Here is a 26548-nt window from a genome sequence, read left to right as displayed (position 1 = left end):
TGGATACTTGGAACAAAGTTTGGGAGCAGGATACTAATTACTTCTAATGAAAGAAAGAAACCATCCAGCATGCCGGGAGAAGGCTGGCATATGGTCTATGGGCTCTGTGCAGCTTCCAAGTTTAAACCCTCCAAAATATTAATGAGATTAAAGAAACCTGCAGCTATAGCTTACAGATTGTTAGTGGATGAATTTATTATGCCAATGAATCCCCCCGTCAACAGAATCAAGCTAACACGTTAACCATACTTTTGAAGGGCTTGAGGCCAAATGTATAGGCTACATATAGCCGTTTGTGTGTAATCAAAAACCTGAAAAATCAAATGTTGTTTTCTTTCCAGTAAAGGTTAAATTACAATAATCATCTTGGTCATTTAACCATTTGTGCTAGTAAGAGAGTTGTATTATTATACCTCGTATCAATTTTATCTAAGGTGACTTGCTGCATTAATTTCGATTCGGTTTTTCAATTAAAAGTAATGTATTAAATTGAAAAAAATAGAATGCCTTATCTATCTTTATATAACCCGTGAACTGGCAAAGATCGCCAATACATTAGGTTCAGCATTTTGTGGATGAGTGGGCATCACTTGTTCTCAAACCTTTTAGATCTAAACATGTATAGGAATTGAAGAAATACTAATAATTATTATTATCATGAATCGTTAATTCTACATTAAAATAAACCACTTTGTATTAAATTAATTTGAATTAAAATGCATTTAAACTCTGTTTTGAAAGGTACTGTAATAAATCAATTAATAAAACAATGATTCACTTAACATGATTCAGGTATATTTGATTATCAACATTCAAATATAAATTAGGCCACTGATGGGTTAAACGATTTGTAGTCGCTAACCTCTCAGGTATATAAATTCAGAGTGCAATAAAAGGGACAACTATGTTTTGTTTTTCGTTTGTTCGTTTATTCTTTAAAAAAATGAATGAACAAGATGTACATAAACGATGGCAAAGTTGCTAAAACAATACATGTCTCATTTAATTATAAAAAGCATGACAGTAGCAAACACTCCGAAATAAATAATCCAACAAGCATACTCCCCTCGAAACAAAACAGCCCCAAATGAAGACAATGTTCAAAAATATAAAAAAGCAAACAAAAACAAACGAATGGCTATGTTATATATATATATATATATATATATATATATATACATATATATGCATACATACTTTCAAATTGGCAGTTATTATTATTATTATTATTATTATTATTATTATTATTATTATTATTATTTTATAACGTTAGTTTTGTAGTTTCTAAAGCCTGTGGCTTTTTAAAGTGCGTGCAATAACTTTTTAAAAGTTGCAAAGGATCATATGGGGACATATAAAACATGAACAGAGTAAGGCAAACATTCATTTACAATTGAATACATGGGCATTTTTAGTTTAGGCTCATTTTTTGGAAGACAGTTTTTGTACATATATTTGAGAGCCTATGGCAGTGGAGCAATAATAAATGTACATGGCAATATTCTCGCTTTGCCACCAGGAATAAAATGCAGAAATCTCTTGGCAGAATAATCATTCAGAACAAAAATCTACTTCTTAAAAGAAAAGTATACAACGTTTTTTTCATAATCATATCATTCTGTATACAGTGTATTAAAAAACATAAGGAACAGCCCACTCTAGTACAGAGATGGTTAAAATGTGTGCTGGTTGGGGAGTTTCAGTTCAGAGAGTTCATCTTCACTTTGTAACTCCAGGTGCGCCTCATCCGAGTCGCTGAAGTGAGAGTGCGGTGAGAACTCCCCGTCACTCCTGTTGGACCTGGGGGACGCCTTGCTGTCCTCTGAGCTGGACTTCACGGTCCTTGAAGGGGACAGAGCCTCTTGGGCCATCATGGCCGAGAAAGCACCCTCCTCGTAAGGGAATGGCATGGTGTGCAGCTGCACGGGGTACCCTGTGGATGGGAATCTCCGGCAACTCGAGGAGGAGGTTCCCCGTGGACTCGCCCCCTCATAGGATGAGCCGCTTTTGGGCTGCTCTGCTCCCGGACCCTGCAGCAGGTCCGACAGGGCGTTGATGTAGATCTGCGCCATCTGCAGCGTTTCGTACTTGGAGAGTTTCTTGTCGTTGTCGAAAGCCGGGATGACGCTCCGCAGCTCGTCGAAAGCGTGGTTCAGCCCGTGCATCCGCCTCCTCTCCCGGGCGTTCGCCGCCATCCTCCGCTGCTTCTGCACCCCGTTCGTAGATTTGCTGGACGGAGCCCGCTGGCGACACCCGGGGTCCTCCACCCCGACCCCCTTCAGTTTGCAGAGCTCCCTGGCTCTGGCCGGGCTCTTGCTGCTCTTCCTGCCCCCGCCGCCGTGCTCCGTGTCCCGCTGCTCGCTGTCCGCAGGGGAGCCCGGGGAGTGCAGCAGGTAGTCGGCGTGTGCCGCGCAGGTGCCAGGCAGCGCGGGAGCCAGCCAGGCGCGTGGATCGCTGCTGTCCAAGAGTGCCATACCTGGGGGGTACCCCCTCATTAAGCCCGGCTGGGGCCCCTCACTGGTGATCTCCTTGGCATCACCCCACTCCACTCCGGTCATCCGAGCCATCGCAAGTGTGGGCAAGAAGTACAACAAAAAGTTTGACCAAACAAATAAAAATGGACTGTATTGATACTGAGCTCAGCCACCGGGTTAACTTTCCCCCCGCACCGGGTCGCGTGCAAGACCGCTTCTCTGGTGTCTCGAGGCGCGGCGCCCCTTTAAAGAGCGGCACGCGCCTGGACCCCCCCTCTCGCGCCGGTCGCGTGTCGCTTTAACCAATGAGGCCCGGGCGGGCGCGTGCAGGCAGCCAATAAGCGCCGGATGCAAAAGGCGACTCTTCCCAGACCGCCCGGGATAATGCGCCTGTTAGGACTGTTTAACAAGGGGTGTTATCTGCACAATGGGACGTCCCGTAGGACACTTTCCTGGGAGAAAGAAAAGACACGAAACGGGGCAAGGTTGCGCTAGTTTCGGGTTGTGTACCTTCAAGCAAGTTCATATGGGGAAGACCAATCAAGTGGAGTGTGGGGATTTGGACACGTAGGGGTGTAATGACAACGCATCAGCAGTCAGTTCAGGAAACATTACTTAATTAAATTGCACCAACATTTATTTAAGTGTATTTACCCCGAGGTGAAGTTATTGGTGATGCTTAGACCTAAAGTAGCTAGAAGTGATCAGTAGTTAAAATATTCCTTTTGCGATCTTAATATTATGGTTGCAAAAATATTTAATTTCATTCTCAAACACATATAAAAAAAATAACAGAAAAATCACTCAAAACTTGTCTAAAGAGACCATTGGATTTTTGCCAATGTTTCCAAGAGTATTGCATTATATTCATTATCTTAACAATGTATACCCCATGAATCTGGACAATGTTATGTCACAATAAATACTAAGCACACATCTGATATAAGGTAGTTCATTATTACATATATGTTTCTATTTACCTTCAACGTTTACGCATTAATTCTGATTGAAACAACACAAATTAATCAATAAATAATAATGGGTGCTAGATTCCTTAGTGTTTTTGCCCAACCGCTCTTCAGCTCATTATACAATTAAAGAAACCTGATAGATACAAAGTGGTGTTTACCACAGCTTGTTTAAGTCTTTAAACCGAGATCAATTATGCATATAGTTTCATGCACTTGGGTTGCGTTGTGGTGTGACACTCAAGGTAATACATTATAATTAACAGCAATGTTGCTTAAACATACTGAATATTAGAACAATGTGTATTTACAGTACAGTTTAGGTTTTAAAATCACTATAGAAAGCTGCATGGTATGACATACACAATAAAAAGGCATCAAGAAAACCGGGCTTGTTCTTAACAGCTATTTGGTTAGTTAGGTATATTATTATTATTATTATTATTATTATTATTATTATTATTATTAATAATAATAATAATAATAAAAATAATAATAATGTAGTTTATGTTGTGTGTATCATTATACAACCAAAAATGTGAAAATAATGTTAAATACAGACATTTATTATTATTATTATTATTATTATGTAACATTATTAACATATATCACATTCACAATATCCACCCATATAAACGACTGTAAACAACAGCATTGTACGCTGCCTGTATTATACACTTTTCTATCACAATACATCATCCATTTAATCTTTACAGATCATTTAATATATTTGTATATTGAGCTGTACTTTACACCAACAAGCGTGTATTATATTTATTATTATTATTATTATTATTATTATATTTATTATTATTATTATTATTATTAGTTTTAAAAATAACATGCATGATTCTCATAGCACGGCCCTTTACACAATATTGACTTATTTTGCGTATAAATAACAAGTGCCTAACCATGTCGTGTTTTCCCCCTCTCTTTCAGCACGTTTATGATGATTTAAATAGTAAAATCAATGCACACAATACGCTGATAAAGAATAAATAACAGTTCCACACTTTCTTTGTACTGCGCCTATGATAGCTTTCTTGCTCTTGAGCCCATAAAGAAGCTGAATGGGAAACTAGGCTCCCGGGGTTCATCCAGCTCATTTTGTATTCAGCGCTGTCTCTTTTCTTTTTGAATTTTCAAGGCTTCTTGGGTTTCATTTTCTTTTGTACAAGTTCAACCCTTTTGATCCAACTGAAGGAACGCCCTGTTCGGGAGATAGCTTCACAGGAGACGGAAACATGAGCAGAACGAAACTTCTCCATTTTACTGTCCCAGCCCAACTGAGACGAGATCCCGATGGAGGGGGGAGATGTGCAATGTTCAAGAGCTGCAGGTCCATCTATCCATCTATCTGTCTGTCTACCTGTCTATCTATCCATCTATCTAACCAGAAATTCAATGATTGTTTAGGCTCTTTTGTTGAATTGTCTACAGTATGGGGTCTTTCTACTGTTTTGGTTCATATGGTTTGGTGTTAAAAGTTTCAATGTGTTCGTTTTTTTATTTGTTAAAGTTTATTTTAAAACATTAAACCTACCTATCTCTATCTCTCTATCTGTCTTTCCATCTACCCATATGTGCATTACAATTTCAAAAACTATTCTGTAAGCTAATGAACAATTAATTATCAATTGTCGTATTTCACTTTTCTATTGATCACGAATGACAGCACATCTTAAACAATGATAGATTATTATTACTAGTACAACTGGTATCAGAATTAATACGGAACATTTTTATAACACTTCCTATTGTGTAGGTCTAATTTGTGTATACCCACTATTATTTGCACAACGCATATTAAGTTTAACCCTATATCACACGTCGTATTTTTTAATACCGACTTCGTTTCTAATATATATATATATATATATATATATCTCGACAATATGGATGTAGAACTATCTTTTTCATAACAAATGCTTCATCCCATTAGCTCTTAAAATGACTGGCTGATTCATAAATCTGCAAATTTCACTATTGCCCTGACCTCAAAACTTTTACTGATACATGAAGGTGCATTTAAGAATAGGGTACACTTTTCCGTGGGGTAAAGAAAAACTCCTTCAAAGTTGTTTTTTTTGTTTGTTTTTTTTGCAGCAGGAGCTGGCTGGGGAGGAATGGTGTCTTTACGGGCGCAATAACAGGATTGCAGGCTTCATTCGCGATAATCTGATTTTCTTAATCCTGCAAAAGGTTGCCTCTCTGGGAGGGTTTGCAATAACACATATTAGCCTTAAACCTGTCCCGACTGAATTGTGTGATCTGATCCTTGAAAACGACGCCAACAAAATGTAAAGCCCAAATTTCAAACCATTTTGAACTTTACAAAAATGTCACATTAATCTTTTCACTTTTTATTCATTAATGCATAAATTGAGAGGCGCTGGGGGTTGGCGCCTACGGGTGTCTCCCCATTGGACTCCAGTCCCCAATGTCCCCAATGTCCGTCCGGTGGGTTTGGCTGCCTTGAATTGTCCCTGAGCAAACAACAGGTTGAATATTGTAGGTGTTGGTTATTAAAGTGTCCCCTGCACAATGGCAGTCTGTGTCCCTTTCGTTACGCTTGAGATAGTCTTTGGAAAATGTGCGCAAAATGTGACATGATGTTGGCTTCCAACATGCTACAGTCTACATACCAGCAGACCCATTCCTGTCTCCATGGAAACGACTATCTTGGATGCATCTTAGCTGCCAAATGGCGAGGACTAAGTGTCTGCTATAGGATCAGGTCAAAGTTGCAACAACTTTCGAGTTTTCATTAAAAAAATAAGCTAATGCTCACTGCAGGGGGTGGGGACAGCAGTGCCGATTTGGGGAAAACCTCCAAAATAGTGTAGCTGCTCCTTGTCATCTTGCATAGCCAAACGGAGTGGTTTTCGCAAAGGAAAAACGTGTGTCATTTAAAACTGAGTTCAAGAATAAAGGGTTGTTTTCCACAAACCTATCCCTATCCCATTTATGGGAACAAATTTGGCATGATTTGGGATGGGACTGGCTTCACACCATTACACTAACCTTCAAAATAAAGTAAAACATGTAATTGTCGGGGCGGATCATCTTTACCGGGGAAATTCAGCAGCGCTTACCTGCACACGCTAGTAAGTATCTGTCTTGTAATTACTCTAAACCTTGAATAATTAAATATTCAATAAAACTTACCAAATTAATAGGGTGGTAAGTTCTTCAGTTTTATTTCATCGTCCGTAAATAAATGTTTAATACTAATTTATTATTAGTTTTACTAATAAAAACTAACCTGCTAGAATATGATATGCAGTTATAAGGTCAATCACCAAAATAAATGAACTTCATTTTTCTTTACCAATTTATAATTTAAATTTGCATGCAATTCTATGACAAAGTATATGCATTATATATATATATATATATATATATATATATATATATATATATATATATATATATGTCTTAATACCTTACATAAAATATTGGATACGAAGTTTGCAGACAGTCAATTTAATTATTACTGTAACAAAACAAAAATGTGAAACAGTGGAGTGTAATCGAATTAAGATCAATAATGTGTGTACTTTTTTTTTCTTCTATTTATTTGAAAATTTCTGTAGTGTGTTCTCCTGTAATGGAAGTAATGCACAGACAATTCATACTTTTTTCATACATTTGGCAATGTATACACTGAAAATAGTATGGTTTCTGTGCACACTCAACAAATGCAATGAAACAGTCTACCATATCAATGGTTAGTTACAATACTGCCATTTTAAGAATATATATTTTTGTATTTTAGCAGAATCGAAATGAACGGGTCCAAACGACAATTTTCTTCAGTGTTTTTACAATAACATAAAACAAAAAAGTTAAAAAGTTAAAACGTGCAACGCTGTTAATATGCATTTCATTTCACTTTTCTCACAAATAAGGTCATAAAAGGCCTCTGAAACGGTTATACATGGTTGTTTTTTGTTTCTTGATCACGTTAGATTATTATTCCTGTTTTATTTAAATGTCAGTATCGAATTAAACATTACTCTAAATAAGGTATAAGTTTATTTATGACATTTAAATGGCGCCACCACGTGGAGTGTATTGGTACTGCTTGTGAAAATATAACATAATGATTACTACTCTGAAAAGCAATTATACAAGCTTCAAAATCAAGATTAAAGAAAGTGAGGACGTATGGCTTTGCATATCAATGGCACTAACTAAAAGACCCCCCCATTTCTGAAGGGTCCGAGAGCTGCATTGCATTGCGGTTGTTTAGCTGCTTTGGCTGCTCTGTCTTTCAGGTCAAAGCTAACTGTATATATAGCTAATGCTACTACTGCAGAGCACATATTAGATGCTTGTGGTTAAACTACACCATCTTGTGGACACTTATTGTTAAAGACTTTTAAATGTGTATTTATACAATAACTCACCACGGACAAATAATAAAGGCTACGAACAGTGTGTACCAATTCTAATATCATACAAATGTGTATGCAAGTATGTATAAACACGTCCATACCCATTCTACGAAATGTAAAACGACATTGGACTACATATGAATCATTTCAATGTGCAACATAAATGTATAATAACAGTCTGATGCTGCAGGTTTTATTTTGTGTGTCTAAATTAAAATAAAAAAGGTCAGGAAGGAGGTCAGGAATGATCCTACACTACAAAATACAAATGCAGTCTTGAGAAAGTAAGGATTTGCAACAGGGGGACCTACACAATATTAGGCAGGTGGTGATAATATTATGGCTGATCAATGTATATAGCAAACATTTCTCAGCATGAAAAAATAATAATACAAAAATGAGCAGAAATAAATATATCTTTCAATACCTTAACACTGGCTTCATGGCTTTCTATGACTTATAAGTACAAACGCTGTAAGGTACAAGTTTATAAGTATTTAAACAGGAAGACCTATATAGATCATGGAGTTCTAGATTGAAATATAACATTATAATGTTGAAAAGGGCCAGCACTATGTCTATAGTAACATAATGTACAAACAGATGTTTATATGTATGAAGGGTTTAATATCTCTGTAAACTGTGAGATAAGAGTCCCCCCATTCTTCCAAGTACTTAATACATAATTATAAATAATTGGTCTTTGAATGCTCATGTAATCGATTGTTGTGTATGAGGGATTCATTAACAACACCAATTGATTAATAAATAAATATTTATACACACATACATTAAATTAATAATATTAGAATTACATATTACTATAGTTCATTTAAAATGTAGTTATATTACCCGATACATTGCTTCCTTTTGCCTGTAAAACAATGTGGTCATCTCTATGGTCTGCTAATGCCTGTTTAAATGTGTGCCAACAAATCAACTATTTTACGGTACCTTGGCTCTCGGGCGGTAGCGCCGTGGACATCTGCAGCTGGGCTGTATCTCACTTCACCCAAGTTTTCATAACGCAAATTACAAAGTCTCAGCAATAATAGAAAAAAGATAATCTGCCATTAGTCTGCTAATTAAAACACGGAATTCACTGCTACGGAGGCTGTTAAGGTTCAAAATAAATCCGCACCGTAAAATCAAACGAAATATTGCAATTTGCTAGCTCACAAAACTAACTAACTAACTAACTAACATAATTCACTTAAATCGAGATCACCTTTCAATATATATGAAGGCAGAAATTAAAATAGTGACAACTCGCCCATATCAGGAAACCAAAAAATAAAACTCGGGAAAGACTTGTGGTCACTGTGGTCTGTATTAAACCACATGAAACTTGAACGACACAAAGTTTGATGAATGAAGAAGCCATTGGCCGCATAAAAACGACCGCCTGGTGTCTTCTGCGGGTGCGTATTTGCTGAAAAGTGATTGGCTGCTGGAAAAATAGTGACTCCAGTGACCAATGACAGCGCTCCGAATCCTGCCAGGGCGGATTGCGCTTCAGTAACGCGTTACGATGAAGATCTTATAATGTAACGTAAAGCACTTGTTTATTTTTTTACGGAAAGTAACTAAGATTATTACTCAAATTAAAACTCTAACGCGTTATACTGTCATATTACAGTAGCGCGTAACGTTACTAATGCGTTACCACCAACTCTGTATATATATATTACACACACACACACACACACACACATTTCAGTTTAAAAAAAATAATTGCAAAATGTAACTCATAGGCACAAATTTCAATAGCCTCACTGATCAAGTACATTACATATTTGGGAATTGCACTATTTTTCTTGACAATCCAAACCTAAGTAGACTTAGTAGTGAAGAATGAAAATATCTTTTTTATTGACAGAAAATAACTCCGTAGTTAATATTAACTCAAGTGTGGACAATTGCAATAGTTATGGTCCTCAATTAGCTGATGTGTATTTTCTCATTTGTTAACTCGGATAAGAGTTGTGTCATCATGTTTCTCGTGACAGAGTGCAGAATGGGTTGAGTTTCACATGTTTCAAACACAACATGACAAAAAATGTAGAAAACAAGTTTATTAGACAAATTATACACAGAAAGCTTTGCCACTTGTAACAGAGGCCCCAGTTGTTCAGTTTGTATAATACGCAACACATACAACAAAATAGGCCTATATTAAATACTGTACATTGTAATCAGTTGAAATTACCAAAGAATCCTGTACGTCCTATGTATGAAATTAAAAATGTTACAGGCGTAGCAAGTTGTGCATGCTCTTTTTTAGGAACTTGCATTCTTCCCCCCAAAAATGGCCTTTCTGTGATAAGAAATGGGGTTGTCTTACACTGTAAGCAATGCTGAAAGATGAACTACAAAACCAATGATGGTGCTACATGATGCTCTTTCTCAGAACATAATTAGCATCAACATAGAAAATATATATTTTAATAATGTTTCTTTATTTATGCTCAAGAAACTCAAAATGTTGGCTGTTTCCTATTATCATTCATTAGCCACAGCTTAATAAAGTAACATCTAATGCTTGCATCAAACACAGAAGTTGCTGCTTTCTACTTACCACATTTGCGATTAGTCTTAATATAACAAACTGAAAGCTCATTCTAAACGACTAACATTATTAAATAGTAATACAGTGTTAGTGAAAAGTTTGGTTGCAGTTTTTTTTTTCTTTTTTAGTATTTTATATTTTTAATACTGCACCTTAATGGCCTTTTAAGAATTGGTACTTTCAAAGTTAGATACCATTATTCTAACAACTAAAGAAATTAAATAGAAAGGCATTTAAAATGAGTTTCTAAAGTTTCAGTCATCCCTGTCTTAATGGCACGATACTCTCATTTAGGACAACCAATACAGAGTGAGGGCAAATACTGGAGGACATGTTTGAAAGGGGTTACCCTGTCTGTTACTGAATGTCTGGAGCTGCAAAAAATGATCATTCCCCCTTACAAATAAAATAAAACCACACTCTGAAGTACGGTAGCCTGGCAAATGCATTTCTAATTGAACAAATGACATTCATTGACCCCCTGGCATTTGAATAAAAAGTACAAAAAATAAAGCCATTTAGGCTAATGATACACAGTAGAATTACATAAAAGCACTCGGTTCTTGATTTCAGGATAAAGAAAAATTAAATTGATAGACAACTTCGCACACTGTGCATCTTTATTTTCAATCAGACACGTTCCACTCACAAAAGCTTAGTAATAATAATTAAAATAAATGACTGAAATAGCCATAGCTGTAATTAACTTTTTTTTCTTTTTTCAAGCCTCCAGATGACTAATCTTAATTGAGGCGATAACCTTAAAACAACCAGCACTATACATAAGAGAAAATATCTGCATTTAATAACATACAATCACATACAGATCAGAATGCACTGTTACAGTGCAAAGTATTGGTTAACTGAAGTCTTATGGGCATTGTGATGGCTTGAGGCAATCCTAGGTTAGAAAGTAAAATAAATTGCCTTGCTTGGAAAAAGGGGGCGTGGGTGGGATCTCTCTCTCGCTGAAGGGTTGGCCTTTGGTCCAGTGAGTTAATGAGCAACAGCAGCTGAGTACTGAGTGACGCGAGGGGGAGGGGGAAAAAACAAAACAACTTGGGTTATTGCAGTTATATAGTCAATAAAGAGAGTTGCTATTTAACCTATTTTAATAAACAAAAGTTACATCCATGTTAGTCCATTATATATGCGTGTTGCTCCTAAAGAAGCAGTCTCAAATGAAATCAACAGCAGAAGAGAAAAAAATGCAACAATCACCCACCTCTTCCCTCCCAGCAAATGAAAAAGAAAGAAAAAAGAAAAGAAAAGCTTTATATATATGTTTTTTTTTCTCTTTCCCTTCCTGAAAATCATATCGAGGTGCCCCGGTCGGGATCGTTGCCGAAGCTGAAGCCAGCAGAGGGCGTCTGTTGGTAGGGGATCGTGGACATTGTCTTGATGGGGCTCCTGAAAAAGCCCCCGTTGGGAGCCCTTTGCCTGAAGGTTCCAGTTCGGTGGTCTGGCACGCCCCCGAAGGCGAAGCCGGCAGCTGCCTTGGCGGACAGGCTGCGGCTCAGAGTCTGGATCTGCTCGGGGATGAAGGTGGTGGTGGTGATGTGCGTGTTGCGGAAGTCACTGATCTGCTCCAGCGCCTGGCGCGTCGGCAGCGAGTCGATGTCGAGGGGCGTCAGGTCGATGGAGGAGGTGGAGAACTGCTTGTGAGGGCTCTCGTCCTCCGTGCAGAGGCTGTTCACTCGCCGATGGAGGTGTTCCAGATCGATCTCCTTGTCGTCCTGCGGGGGGAGAGAGGCGGACACTCAGACACGAGCGAGAGCAAAGCAGCAGCAATACTCCTGTGGAAATGCAGGCTGTGCTTTATCCCAATGGGAACTGATACCCACTAATCAATATTATTGGCTATAGTAACACCAAAAAATGAGTTTAATTTGCAATGATCAACCATTGGAAAGTCTATTTAATAAAGGAATGTACTAGCAATGGCAATTAATTTCTCTAAAACAATTGAAACTGACATGAAGAGAATGAGTTGAACACATTCACAGGTTTATATGGAAATATGCAGATGTGCTGATGTCTGCCTGGCCTCTCACATCTGAAAATATGGACACGTTTAACTGTAGCAATCTGATCATTATAGAAAAAGGTAATTAATTCCCCCCCCTTACTTTAAATGAGTTCTGGAAAACACTACAATTCACTAGAGAGAAGTAAATAACATTCAGTTTTTTTTTTTATCAGCATAAGACATTTGAGGTGGGGGGTAAGGGTTTTAAAAAGGGGCTTCATGCTTTCAGTCAAACGGAAACAAGGACAATGGGTTTGCTCAGTAGAAAACCTGACTTGTTATATTAAGTTGGTCACAGGGAGGATTGATTTAGCGAGTGTCTGAAATTGAAGTAAACCGGGTGGCTGTTGTAATTCACACAGAGAATTAAACAATACACACAACTCATCTGCAACTTCATACAACACATTCTGTGAAATTGTTGCCTCCCTTCCTGTTTCAGGAAAATATAAAATGCATAATATATATGGAAATGTACTTATATTTATACACAACTCAACCCAGGAATTCAGAACTAACGAAACATTAGGATTTCCAACATTAAACTTCCATCCTGACCCTTAAGGACCAGTAATTATATGCCATGAATGAAGAAAAACAATAATAAAGTGTATCTGCATGCATGCATGCTCATGTAATGCTCTGCGTCTGCACATTGTATATTCTTAAAGCAGAGATGTATTACAGTACAGTGAAACAATAAGCTGATCAATTTTTCAGACAAAACACACACCCTCATCTGTTTTAATAGAGAATAGAAGAGGCATAATAGTCTGTCAATGTCTAGTATATTGTCTTATTAATGTCACATACCTGACCTGTAGTGCATGGATTACTACATTAGCCTAAAAGGGTTCTCTTATGTTATTGACATCACTAATCTGGGCAATAGGCCAAATTGAATGAGCTTATGTAATTATTTATTTTTGTGTTGTTTTAAGTTCTTTATTATTGAAAAAAGTTTGGTCTTTATAAAGAAAATGAAAATATGAACAGATGGCACAAAGTAGGAAAAATAAGTAAACAGGAAGATAGATGAATCTAGATTTGCCCAAACAACGCAGATGCTACAGAACACTGACATCACTCTAACACATTACTGAGAATCGCAACCTTGTTCAATATACTGAATATATCTGCCTATTGAGATAGATACAGCCTCAGCCAAATGTTGTGTGCGGGAGAAAAATCTATAGAAACTTCTTTATTGGTGCTGTAGTTGAAAGCAAAAAATGGAGGTAAGCAAACTTTGTGATAAGGGTTTATATATCATTGACATTGGTGTGTGTGTGTGTGTGTGTGAGAAAGAGAGATTCATTCTAAAACGTTCAAACGTTTTTGAAGCGCTCACCATTGATACTTTGCTTCGCAACCCACACCAACTTTAGTTCTCATTTCACAAAACAATGCTGCTCCCCATGCATCACACACTGCCAGGGAATTGTCATGCAAAACCCTTAGGTATCTTGCCCAGTACCTTGACTTAAATCCAAGTCAATAATCATGTTCTTCAAAAGCTACCACCAAAAGTGTGAGAGAAATCGAGTTCTGAAATGCCACCGTTGCAGTGATGCAAGTACTTAATGAGCAGAACTACCTGAAAGATCTTACCATCTGTTGAAAGTCATGGTCTTTCAAGTCCTTATTATACCAAATATAATTCTGTGACAGGATAATTAAACATGATGGTGATGATTATTATTATTTTTCAAAGGATCCAACTAAACACCTACAAAATATGAGGCCTAATTGTCTTACAAGGTTAATTAGAAAGTGCAGAGATATTTGTAAGTGACATTGCAAGACTATATTAACTTCAATTTACATCATCAATTGCATCCCACATAACTTCTCTTGAAATATTCAAGACAATATTGCGCAAAGTACCAAACCTTTGTACATGTAATTGTGACTGAAAATATCTAGCACCATAATTATATTAGTCAATTGATGTAATTGATTAGAAAATGTAAAACATAGTGTTGCTGTATTGTGAAGGATGTCAGACATAATAACTCCAGCGGAGACTGAGACGCTCTGATGGGGTTGCATGGAGTTTTATATAAATATAAATATAGCAATATTTTGTACACTGCCATCTAGTGTGTCTAGGTGATAACTACATATGGGCGTTAAATTCGACCCCCAGATGGGATTAATTGGAGCAGCGTAAACCTAAGCTACAATTCTGTCTTAAATCGTAACTGCACATGCTCATAATTTGTCAAAAGCAGGGCGATAGCCCCCAGAAGCAGGAAAAGAGGCATAAAATAACCAAATAGCCAGCAATTTGGCATAAATACTTTTTTTTATTAATAAAAATCAAATTTACTGTGGATAATAACAACTAAGAATGTTTTTACACTTTTAATTTATTTCTCGTTTTCTGCTAAGGTGGGGGTCGCACCAGTGGACGATCCTGCATAATAAGCAAATTGATGTTGGGTTCTATAAAACCATTGCACGTGGAAATTAATCTGCATTTAGGGAAAAGTGTATACATGCATCTTTCAAACAAAATCGACCATTTTAAAATGACAGTCACAAAGTGACAATGTTTTTATATATATAAGATTGAAATAGATCAAAACAATGGATGTTTTATTTATTAAGCAAAAGTCAGGAGTAAGTAGGCAAGTAGGTAATATATTGCCAAGCATTGCAAACAGATCTGAATATATTTAATTCCAGCTGTCACTTGCTCTGGTTGAGCGACATTGAAATAGTCCTTCTTTCTAGCTAGAGCAATTTCTCTGCTGTAAGCTAGCATGTGGCTGCTGTGTCCCATAATGAGGCTAATGCCTGCCACTGACTCACACCTTTCAAAGCTCCTAAAATAGTACTACTTCAGTGAATATTTATCCTATTTATATATTTATGTAATAGAAATTGTCACTAATGTATTATTTGCACAATTGCTTTCTACAGGTGTTCACTGAAGAGTTTTTCCTGTGCGTTTTAACATGTGCAAACAAGGCCACTTTACTATCACACCAAAGCAGATCTCAATTCAGTGCCAACATTATACGGGCTGTGGGCCTGTATGTTCTCTATACTAATCAAAATGCTTGCTTGTGTTAAGAGCTCTTAGTTTTTATGTAGAAAGTATTATGCACAGAAATTATGAAAATGAAAACAAAAAAACAATAACAACGTTCTTTTCAATGCATCTCAATTAAGCCCTAAACTCTTTATCGTTATACCATCGCTGAAGCAATTTTTAGTTTTAAGGATAATGGCTTTGGCAGACTCATACATTAGATTTAATTAAAGTCAAGGGGATTAGATTTAAAGACTTACACAAACAGAAGCAGAAGGTACACTATTTTAAGAACCATAAAACACCTAACCTGACTAACGATAACATTGATATTTATGTTGACGCCCCGATGACACTTTTAAAATTGAAAGCTTAGCTCTTCTTAGTTGTGCAGATGTAAGGATGCATTCTATCTCAGTTCCAAAGGGAATGTGAAATGGCAAATCGGGATACTGGTAGATCAATCTTAACCCAAAATCCTGCATTTATGTTGTTGTTGTTTTGTTTTTTGTTTTGTTTTTTTTGGGGGGGGTGCTCAATAAATCTGTGTTTAAGTACTTCACATTAGCCCGGACAAATGCTTTGTTATCCATTAGTTCTGACCCCTCAGAGAAAGGCTGAGATTGCATGTTAATGGCTTTACAAGCAAGAGGAGGTGGAGCATAACAGACTGCAAGCAGCAATTCAACAAGCAAGACACTGACACAAATGTCTGCTCCTTCTTGCAGATTTAGATTAACATAGAAATGTACAGCCATAGCGGCAAGAGAAGAATAGAATATTAACTGGGAATGCAGGGCTTCTGTTTTCTGACCTCTCATCTTCTGATCTCGATTAAGTTTGAGGTTTCAGTATTAGGGAGTATTATTTTACCATATTTGTATTATCATTATCTCTCTTTAGAAGTCATATATGTCTTTGAAGTATATAAAAGCAAATAGTTTCAGTTCCTGATTTTTTTGTATTGTTCTTCTTTCCTTTCAACAGCAGCTTATTTACTGGGACACCTCAGACGAGACGTGAAGAATAGTGTCAGAAAGATCTGGAAATCAAATGATCTTAATACTCAGGCTTTCCACAGAACAAAGGGAGACTGCAATGTGACAATTGAAATTAAATCACCAAAGTTTATGTTATGTTTTGATGCTCAGGTGGTTCATGTTTAAGCCAGTGCAGGATAAATACTGCCTTTTTTTAAGTCTGAACAGAAAGCAAGGCCAGAACAAATCAGATGTGTACAGGACAGACAGTCATGCTTTACTATACAGAGAGACCTGCTTTTTGATTCCCATGAAGAAACATTCACCGAAGTCTGTTCCATGCAAACATACATTTTTGGGCATGTACTGCATATAAAACACACACAAACACACACACACACACACACACACACACACACACACACGTGAAAACAGCTGTGACCAAATTAACAACAAGGAAGCAACCCACAAAGCACAAAGAGAGACATGCAGATATCTGATACACTGGTTCTACAAGACTTCCTGCAAAGATGTCAAGATGCTTCTCAGTTTGTTTATATACATACATACACACACACACACATTATATATATGTGTGTGTGTGTGTATGTGTGTGTGTGTGTGTGTGTGTGTGTGTGAGTGTGTGTGTGTGTTGTTTAAACACAGTGTGTATATTGAAGGGTCAGGGGGAGACTGACTGCATTTCACTGATAAGCAACACAGTGAATTGAAAGTATTAATTCTCAAACATATCTTTGGATTTTCACATTCTAAAACTACCCTTATTTTTAGCAAATTATGGCACATTTATATATATCTTAAATACATAGATACAGTACTGTACAAAAGTCTTAGGGCACTCAGAAAATTTAAAATTAAAGCTATTTATTAAAGTATTTGTTCAAAAACACTATATAACAGTGAAGTAAACACAAGTAAAAAAGTATACAATGAAAAGTAACAAAAAACTTGTGTTTTTAAAACAAGTCAGTATTTTATGTGGCCTCCCTTAGAATGCAAAACAGAAACAATTTGATTTGGTAGACAGTCATGTAATGTTTTCAAGAAGTCTTATGTTAAATTCTTAGAAGCTTCTTGCAGGTTTTGCTATAACTGTTCTCTCTGAGGGCTCTGAGGTGGCCAATCTAATACTGTGAGATCTGCAGACATCCGCTCCAAATAGGTCTAAATTGTGTTTGCAGTGTGTTTGGGGTCATTATCGTGTTTTTGACAATCAGTCGTTTGCCCGAAGGTAAAGCATGATGAATCAAAATCTGTTTAAATTTCTCTTCATTCATAATTCCATCGATTTTGAAAAAATCTCCTGCACCGCAGGCTGAAATACACCCCCAGACCAATACAGAATTGCCACCATGCTTCACAGAAGGCTGCAGGCATCAATGTACTTCTTGCCAACTCTTCTTCTGACATACTAGTGTCTTTGTGAACCAAAAATGTCAAATTTGGACTCATTACTTCATAAGACTTTCTGACACTGGTTGTCACTCCTTGCTTTATGGTCTTTCGCATATTGCAATCTCTTCTGCTTGTTGCCTTTCCACAAGAATGACTTATTAGCTGCAACACACCCTAAAAGACAACTTCTTGTAAGACTTCTTCTCAGGGTTGAAGCATGTACTTTGGTGCCAGATGACTCTGCCAGATGCGGAGCAAGCACTGGATTTCCTTCTGTCTCTCAAGGAAGTGAAGTTCATGCACTGCTCATCAGATGCAGACAGCTTTCTGTGACTTCCACTGTGTTTTTGGTCTTCAACTTGCCCAGGTTCTTCAATTTCCTTTATGGCAGCTTGAACACCACACCTTGAAAATGTGGATATTGCTCGCTGAGAATTGCCTTGTTGACACAAAACTATGATTTTATGCATGTCAAACTGTGATAGCTTAGCCAATGCCAAACCAATCGATATCTTGTGAGATGGTTAGGAGAACACAAGTTTGGTCCCCATTGTTGAATTCCACCACTAGCACACCTGGTTCAGCTAATCGATACCTAATGCAATTGAATAAGGTGTGCTGGTTGTGAAACAAATACATGAAATGGCTGGGGTGCCTCGAGGAGAGGTTTTGGGACCAAACCTGCGTTCTTCTAGCCATTTCAAGATATCAGTTACCTTTTGGAAAATACAAATTCTTGTTACTTTTTATTGTATTAATGTTTATTTGTATTCATTCTAATGTTATACAGTTTTATTTCTTACGAGCAAATAAACACTTACTGCCCAGATAAATAGCTTTAAACATAATTTTCTTGGGTGGCCTAAGACTTTTGCACAGTACTGTACATACTGTATATAAATGTGCCATCATTTCAGCTATGATTTCTGGGCACATGGACTTGATGGGAGGAAACAACATAGATTTTTGTTTGCTGGAGGTAGAGAAGGGAAATCTGTCTGACTCCATTCACCTTTACAGTACAATAGCCCTCACTAAGCATCAAGATGGTAAATGGAGATGGAGAAAAGCCAGGTCAATGTTCATCCACCTGGTGACAGGATGTGAGTGAAGGATGAAATGAGAGAACACTTATGCTTCACCACACCTGTAAGTACTGTAAAACTGGAACTGTGAAAACTAACTGACCATGACATGTTGGAAAACATCAAACAGACAAGACACTTAAATTACAAGGAAACAATCTGCAATTGTATCCCTCCTCCCATACAATGAACCAAAACAACACAAATTCAGAAAGCTTACATATACGTCTTTAAATTCTATATTTTGTTTAATTTCTTGTGAAAGCCATGAGCAAAACTCACAAAACGGGCCTTAAAATAATAATTCTTTTCACTTACAACTCACCTAGGAAAACAATACACGTGTTTTAATGTAACATTTCATAAATAAAACTTCAATCTGCACCAGAAGTTGTCTTCAGGTTTTTTCATTATTGCCTAAGGACATTGTTTATTACTTTTCCCCCTAAAATAAGTATACATTTTGTTTTTAACTGGAAGTCATTTGGGGTATACTTTTGCATCCGGGCATGTAATATGAATGATATTCAATTTCTTATGTTTTTAAAAGTTTTGTTGGTTTGGACACAAAACCTTCATTGAGAAGTTTCAGATTTTTTCTCTTTTATGAGGAAAAATCTATTAAAGTGTTCAATAGAAAAATGAAAAAAAAGAAACCTGAAATAAAAATCCTCTGCTAGATAAATATATCAAAATATCAGTATTGTATTCCATCAATAACACTCTCTGCCTTTTGAACAAAATAAAAAACCCTAAAGTGCATGTTTTTGGTTAGTTTATTTCTGAATTGGTGGTTCTAAAAATCATTAACTATCAGTCCATGAGCAAGGGTGAATGCTATTGTGGAGAGAAGCACTTGGCGAACACTTTGCAGGGTCTACGAACCTTAGAAAGGTGAAAGGAACAATTCGGTAATTTAGCATAGCAGGGTGTGGGTGGGGGGAGTGAGGCAGGGGGTTTGAGGTAGACTATGGAGATTACAATTTCCACTTGCACTTAAACTCAGAAGGCACAACTGGTATTGTCTAGCCTGGGATGTGGGCAAGTTGAATAGAGCGAAAGAGGTCAAAAGCAAGAAAGACAGGGAGAGACAGAGGGTGCAGGCAGGAGGACAGCAAGTCATCACAGTAATCTGTCTTTATATCTGAGGAGCCAGATACCTTGGAGTGTCAGATGAAAAAATGGCATTTTGCATTGTTCTCCCACGAGTGCTTTTATCAAAATCCTCAACACAGAGTACTTATCTATAAAACAAAAAGTAAATGAAATCTTTCACCAGGAAAGTACGATTTATAAAGAATAAACATCTCACATCAGAAACAATTCATCAGCTTGTTATCACCACCCATTTTATATCGTAACTGGGATAAGGAGTCATGTATTCAGAAAAATAAAAACATTTGAAATTTCTCATCCAGAATCATAGCAGGAAAATAAATGAACAAAGAAAAAATAAATACAGTAAAAGATATAATGTGATTCACAAACATTTCCATGCTAATAGTGTCCCGTGTTCTTGTTCTATAACTTGTGAACAAGGGTGATGTTTTAAATTTTAAAACATTTTCATTTCAAATCGATCTTACATTCAAAGTACATAGGCCAAAGATATTGACTGGTGAAGGCATCTTATCTTAATGTGATATTTTCCTGCAGCTGTAATTTAACATGTGTTCTTGGGTCAAAAGCAACAACAACAAAAACACTTTGGCTATTGCCAGCAACAAAAAATATTATTTCACACACTGCCCAAAAGAAAAATAGGACAAAAGTGTCAACAGTTATGTATTGAATTGAAATCCACTATTGTACAGCCAGAGGTTACAATACTGGGAAATTATCAACAATATTAAATATGTGGCTTTGGTAGCAGAACAAATAATCCAGTAAAAGTTCTCCATTTCCCTGTGTTATTATATTTCTATACTATTCTGTTCCGGTACAACAGCAAACCATTTGTAACAGCGTCAAGGCTGTATTTATTGACAAAAGCAGTAATCTGCATCTTGAGTGCACCAGTTTCAATGTCTTTTCTATGAAGAGTTTGATTTTCTCTTTCTCCCCTGTTTCAACCTGACAATGGAATAGTTTGGCAGAGCTTCAAATGGAAAATTAAAGCGAATAGGAGTGGTAATCTTTTTCCTATTCATGGCATGAAGTTCAGAATGCTTACAAGATTGCATTTACTTTCGTGGTCCAGACAACTTATTTTGCACTGGCAGTAAATTGTGTGAATATTAATTGAAGTGATTTACATTCACTCTGAAGGTAAAACCAGGATGCAGCGAGCGTTGACCTCTATTCCAACAGAAATGCTTCAGTTACACATGCAAAACTGCACTAAGCAGGAAACATTATTCACTATGCAGAATTTGGAGGAAGAGAAGTGTCATGTTTATGGCATGGCATCATTACTAATTATTATTATTATTAATAATAATAATAATAATAATAATAATAATAATAATAATAATAATAATAATATTGTGGGGCTTCACTGCAACTTGATATTCCCCTCTTACTGAGCCAAATAGCAGCTCAAAATGTCTTTCACAACTCAGTACTGCTTGTGGACAGTGTGTTGGGGCACGCATAAGGATGATTAAACAGATTTAAGTATTTAAGAATGAAATAATCACTTCCACACATTTATATAGTGAAATAGTGCATCCAACCAAGACATGCACTAAAAAGTTTTATTTCCAATTGTTATGTGCCCCACCAAAAATCCTTACCCACCTGGGGCATTTACTGCTTATTAAACATTTGTTCCCATTCTGCTTGCTACTGCATACATGCAAATTGGCTGTGTTTTCCAAAAGGCTGAATCTGTATGCAGATATAACTGAGTCTTGTAAACACAGATAATAAATGGTCAGTTTCTGACCAAAATTTACATTTTCTAAAAAAAAACATATCCTGTAAAGATACTCAGGTAAACAGTTCTGAAGGTTGAAGGTTGAGTTTGGCCTTTTTATCCAACTGGTATAGGTTAGAAAATCCCCAGTTTTCTCTATTTTGTGTGAATGCTATAATAAGATGTAGTGTTTATAATTATCTATTACACCAATAATTAAATGGATGGCTGATGATGTCTTCTTTTACAGTCTGGCTTACCTTTAGCAGTGAAAATGAAAAGCAATCAGATTTCTATTTATCCAAATACATTTCGCTACATAATTAAATGTATTTTGAACTGGCCCCAATTTTTTGGCTGCTGCTGTGGACGTCCAAACAGAACAAGCTTCAGAGCAACTGGCAATCTGGTGGTGTGAAGTTTGTTGTTTTGTGAAATTACATTAATTAACTTGAAGCTGTGGAAATCTCAAGTGGCAATCTGACATTTTTACTGATTAAAATCAATTGTGGGGCAGTTAGCATTGAACTGTGAGTGGAGGTTTTTTTATTTTTTTATTCTCTTTCCATTTAATTGGATACTTCAACTGTTTGGTATTGACCCTAAACATTACTAAGTAGGAAATGCTGAACTTATTATTTTATTACTTAAAAACATGGTCCTGATCTGCTGTTGTGTCTGTTAAAATTTGATTAATTAATTCTAGCACTGGATTAGTGTCAGTCTTGCTGTGTCAATATGCTGCTGTCCTACTATACTGAAGCATATAGTACCAGATTGCATTGTATTACTGAAAATGGGGTCTGTTCACAAATGTTAGAAGTCATAAATATTTTCTAATGTTTGGTAATAGCACTTTTAGTAGGTAGTGATGTTTTTACAAAACAGTTTTAGTATCTCAGTGTCAAAATAATATAAATATTCAGATGTATAACTGTCAGTTTAAATATAAATTATGGGAGAATAACTCAATCTGCCTGCAGAATATATTGCAATTTGAACAGAAATGATGTTTGAGTATTAATAAATGACAGCAATTGGCTTGCAAACAAAGAGGTGAACAAACAATCTCTTTACATGCTCTCAGCTAACTAAATTCAACTTTTCACAAAAGCTGCCTTGCATTGTCTTTCGTGCTCAATATGTTTTGCTTGAGGTTAGTCGGGGGTCATATTGCAAGACACACTTGAGAACAAGTTGAAAGTGAACATTTGGAAACTAAATTAAAGTTGACTTTCCATGTGGTGTCTGTCCAGCTGTGGCCTCCCTCATTCTAGTTCATACCTGTTGGAGCATGTATAACTGGACAGTTGAGCCCAGTAGGCCTCTGCACTGAAGTAACCATGGCCACCACTTGGACACTTGGATAGGAATATTGCTCTGATGCTTTCCACCGAATGGGTCCATTACTATTCCTTCTGCTCTCACAGATATTTGGACCTTTTGTCCGGCATCAAAACAGTTGAATCTTTGCTAAACTTAGAACTTCCACTTGAAGTAACTGTCTTTATTGTGAATGTAGTTGATATACAATGACTTTGTTTACAATTTGTATTTGCCTTTTAACTCAGGTGGTCAGTCTATTGAGTCCTTTTCACAATAACATCATATGGTGCTCACAAAAAAACACACAAGCAGGCAGACAACAAACTCAAAAACAGAAATCCATTTGCATTTATTGGAGCAAGCTTTCTCACAGAGTTATCATATATTGGCCTTGTATGTGTTACTGTAACCTAATCTAGAGCAGAAGTCATGTATCTGATTCTGCAGTGCTATGATTTTTTAACAGTAAGAAAAAAGAATGCGAGCAAATATAGTTGCTTAGCCTTTAACTTAACCTCAGCGTTCATATTAGTATTCCAAACCACAGCGCTTAACTTAAGGTTATCGTTTGCTAAACCACATGCAGTATCTACTTTCTATAAAATATTTACAGCGAATGACTAGTGTTCTGTTACCTTTACATGCCTGCCTTCATGGTAGTGAGGCCTGTCTAGTAAATTATAGCAGGTTTAATTTTCAAAGATTCCCTATTAAAACGTACTGAAGTACACCCCATAAAAAGGAGGAGGGTGACGGGTAAGCATGTCAGAGCAAGTTAAAATCTCCTTGTGAAGCAATACAGTGAGGAATCACAACTCCAGTCACAAGAGACTTTATGATTTAGAACGCAGCAGTAAAAGTATGCAGACAATTGTAATTCAACTGCAACTTTATTGCTACATATAAACTATACTGCAGATATAATACCAGGCAGCCAGTAGTTACTGGTAAAAAACAAAATTGCATTTTCTACGTTTCAAATATGCCAAGCACTCATTTGAGATTTGACTAAAACGCATAAATCCTTAAGGAAAAGAAAAAAATACAAAATTACTAAAACAAAAGTGGCTACCCTGAATCGTTCTGTTGTTTGACTCCCATTGGGGTATCTCTGAAACATTATATTCACATAATTTTGGATCTGGAGTCAAGCCGTTCAACCCTCCCCTTTTATTCAGAGCTCTGGCAGATAAAAGCTTTTGAGCTATGATGTGTGTACTTTGAGCACCGCAGGGCTGCTCGTCCATGAATGGAAATAACCACAAAGACTCTGCGGCGATCAAAACCGCTTTGTATTGTTATTTGCCAAAAAGGTGATATCAATGTAGTGTTAAAATTGGGTCAGAGCAATTTCCCACCCTGATCTAGCTCACTTACTCAGCTCCATCATCTTCATTGTCAGGGAAAGGGTGGCCTAAAACTTGACCTCAGCCTTTGAGGGGGGAAAGAAATACCCCTAAAACAGTAGATCACTAAAACAGGAAATGTGAAAAGAGCATCTAAAATGTCTGTTAAGACCGAAAAATAACTGAAAAGTAAGAGTTTTTTGCATGGGCTTCCACATCACACACACCATTCTACTCATAACATAGATTCTCCTACCATTTCTCTGCAGATGATGTCCAGATCTTCCTGTCTTTTCCCTCTTCTAACCCACTCATCTGCTCTCTCATCTCTTCTTGTCTGTCTGTTATCTCCTCCTGGATGCTCGCATTACCTCAAGCTCAACCTCTCTAAATCTGATCTACTCTTCTTTCCTCCTCCTCCTCACCTTCTACTGATCTCTCCATCTCAATTCCCTTCTACCACACTCTCCCACTCTTACACTAAGAATCTAGGAGTCACTCTTGATCCTGCGCTTCCTGAGCAACAGATGCAGAATCTGACCCTTCCTGATGGACCACTCCACTCAGCTGCTTGTTCAGTCCCTGGTCCTCTCCCGCATGGACTACTGCAACCAAGCCTCTCTAACCTGATTCACACACGCTACTCCACTGCTCTACTGCTCCCCATGTTGGTTCGCATCCAGTTCAAGACTTTGACTCTCATCTACCGTTGTCTGGACCAGACTTAACCAAGCTACCTTCAGACCCTGACCTCTCCGTACATCCCCTCCAGACCTCTCTGGTCCTCCAGCGCCAGAAGACTAATTCCAGTCACCCTCCACTGCCCTTCCTTCCGAGCCCCTCCTGGCCCCTGAGTGATGGAACGACCTTCCCACTGCGGTCAGGACAGCAGAGTCCCTGACCCCCTTTTGGCGATTACTCAATACACAGACCGTACTTGTAATTTAGCATCTTATTCTCTTGAGCTGTTCAGCACTCCTGTAATTTTGCACTTAACTATGCTTCCTTATGTACCTGCTTACTTTCACACTGTTAAAACTCTAAACCTAATTGTTTAATTGTGATTTCTCCTTTGCCCCCTCCAATTAGCACATAACTGCACCATGTCTGCATTTTTAACTAAGATGTATGCTTTGTATTTTATATTAATTGTACTACAGCGCTTTCGTAATGCTTTTGTAAACTGTAAGTCACCCTGGATAAGGGCGTCTGCCAAGAAAGAAAGACATAATAATAATTAAAAATCACTTTTTCACCATTACTATTACGCTGTCTGCAAACCATGCTTCCAACCTCGTCTTATGTTGCTTTAAATCTAGAAGATTATTCTATAATAATACATATATGCTATTTTACTCAAATCAGTGGGTCAAGTCGCCCTCTACTGGTAATGGAATTATACCAGTGGACATGTGGACATGTGCAATGCAGTAGTTGCTACTGCCTGCACTGGAGGAATTTTATATTGAGGGTTCATATAGCTACCAACACAATATTGTGCCATATTACACTAGGGAGTGTAACATAGTGGTTCAATTGAAAACAATTCATGGCCTACTTAGAGTACTGACTTCAATCCCATGAAACACCCCTGGGATTAACTGGAATGGTGAATAAGGAGATCACCACACAGAGCTGCTTCCTTTGCAGCTCTAGAAAATATGCAGTGGGAGGAATGGCACAGCATTACTCTGGATATCAATCAAAGGATTGCAGTAGGCTGGCACTCAATAAGTGCCTCAGATATGCTGCCAGGCTGTCTCCTGAGGTGTCAGCACTGTGTCGGCCAAAACGGGCCACGAAGGATCTCAGCTCTCTACCGGCAGAGGGCCCACACCGTGGTGTGACAGTGACAAAACTGCATAGCGCTCATTGTAGTTGAGAAGTAAAGTAAGAGAAATAACCTGACAGTTAATATTTTTCTATACAGAATGTACTGTATTTCAGGGTGCCATATTTACTGAGATTTATTTGTTCAGCACAAAGTTTAATTATATGAAATTGTTAGCATTGTAAAAGAGCGTAGATCTTGAACAATATTAAGTGCCTCTATAA

The 26548-nt window shown here is 37.2% G+C and overlaps 2 protein-coding genes across 2 annotated transcripts in view; both read right to left on the bottom strand.

Moving 5' to 3' along the window:
• Window positions 1–1154: 1154 nt before the first annotated feature.
• Window positions 1155–2675, bottom strand: atoh1a (atonal bHLH transcription factor 1a). Its single transcript, XM_066711718.1, has one exon. The coding sequence runs from the start codon at window positions 2565–2567 to the stop codon at window positions 1674–1676; it is 894 nt and encodes a 297-aa protein (XP_066567815.1). The 5' UTR covers window positions 2568–2675; the 3' UTR covers window positions 1155–1673.
• A 7230-nt stretch (window positions 2676–9905) lies between these two features.
• The window catches only part of grid2 (glutamate receptor, ionotropic, delta 2), a 219984-nt gene continuing 203341 nt past the window's right edge, over window positions 9906–26548 (bottom strand). The window contains exon 15 of the mRNA XM_066711696.1: window positions 9906–12150. Coding sequence (XP_066567793.1) covers window positions 11728–12150 — 423 coding nt within the window. The 3' untranslated portion in view covers window positions 9906–11727. The remainder of the gene's footprint in view (window positions 12151–26548) is intronic.

This window comes from Amia ocellicauda, chromosome 8 (assembly GCF_036373705.1).
Source record: "Amia ocellicauda isolate fAmiCal2 chromosome 8, fAmiCal2.hap1, whole genome shotgun sequence".
NCBI classification, from domain to species: domain Eukaryota; kingdom Metazoa; phylum Chordata; class Actinopteri; order Amiiformes; family Amiidae; genus Amia; species Amia ocellicauda.
Note: the sequence above shows the minus strand (reverse complement) of the source record. Positions and strands in the feature narration are given on the sequence as shown.

What these genes read in the sequence shown, in the direction of transcription:
- atoh1a (XM_066711718.1), bottom strand. Translation starts at nt 2,567, where the DNA reads ATGGCTCGGATGACCGGAGTGGAGTGGGGTGATGCCAAGGAGATCACC.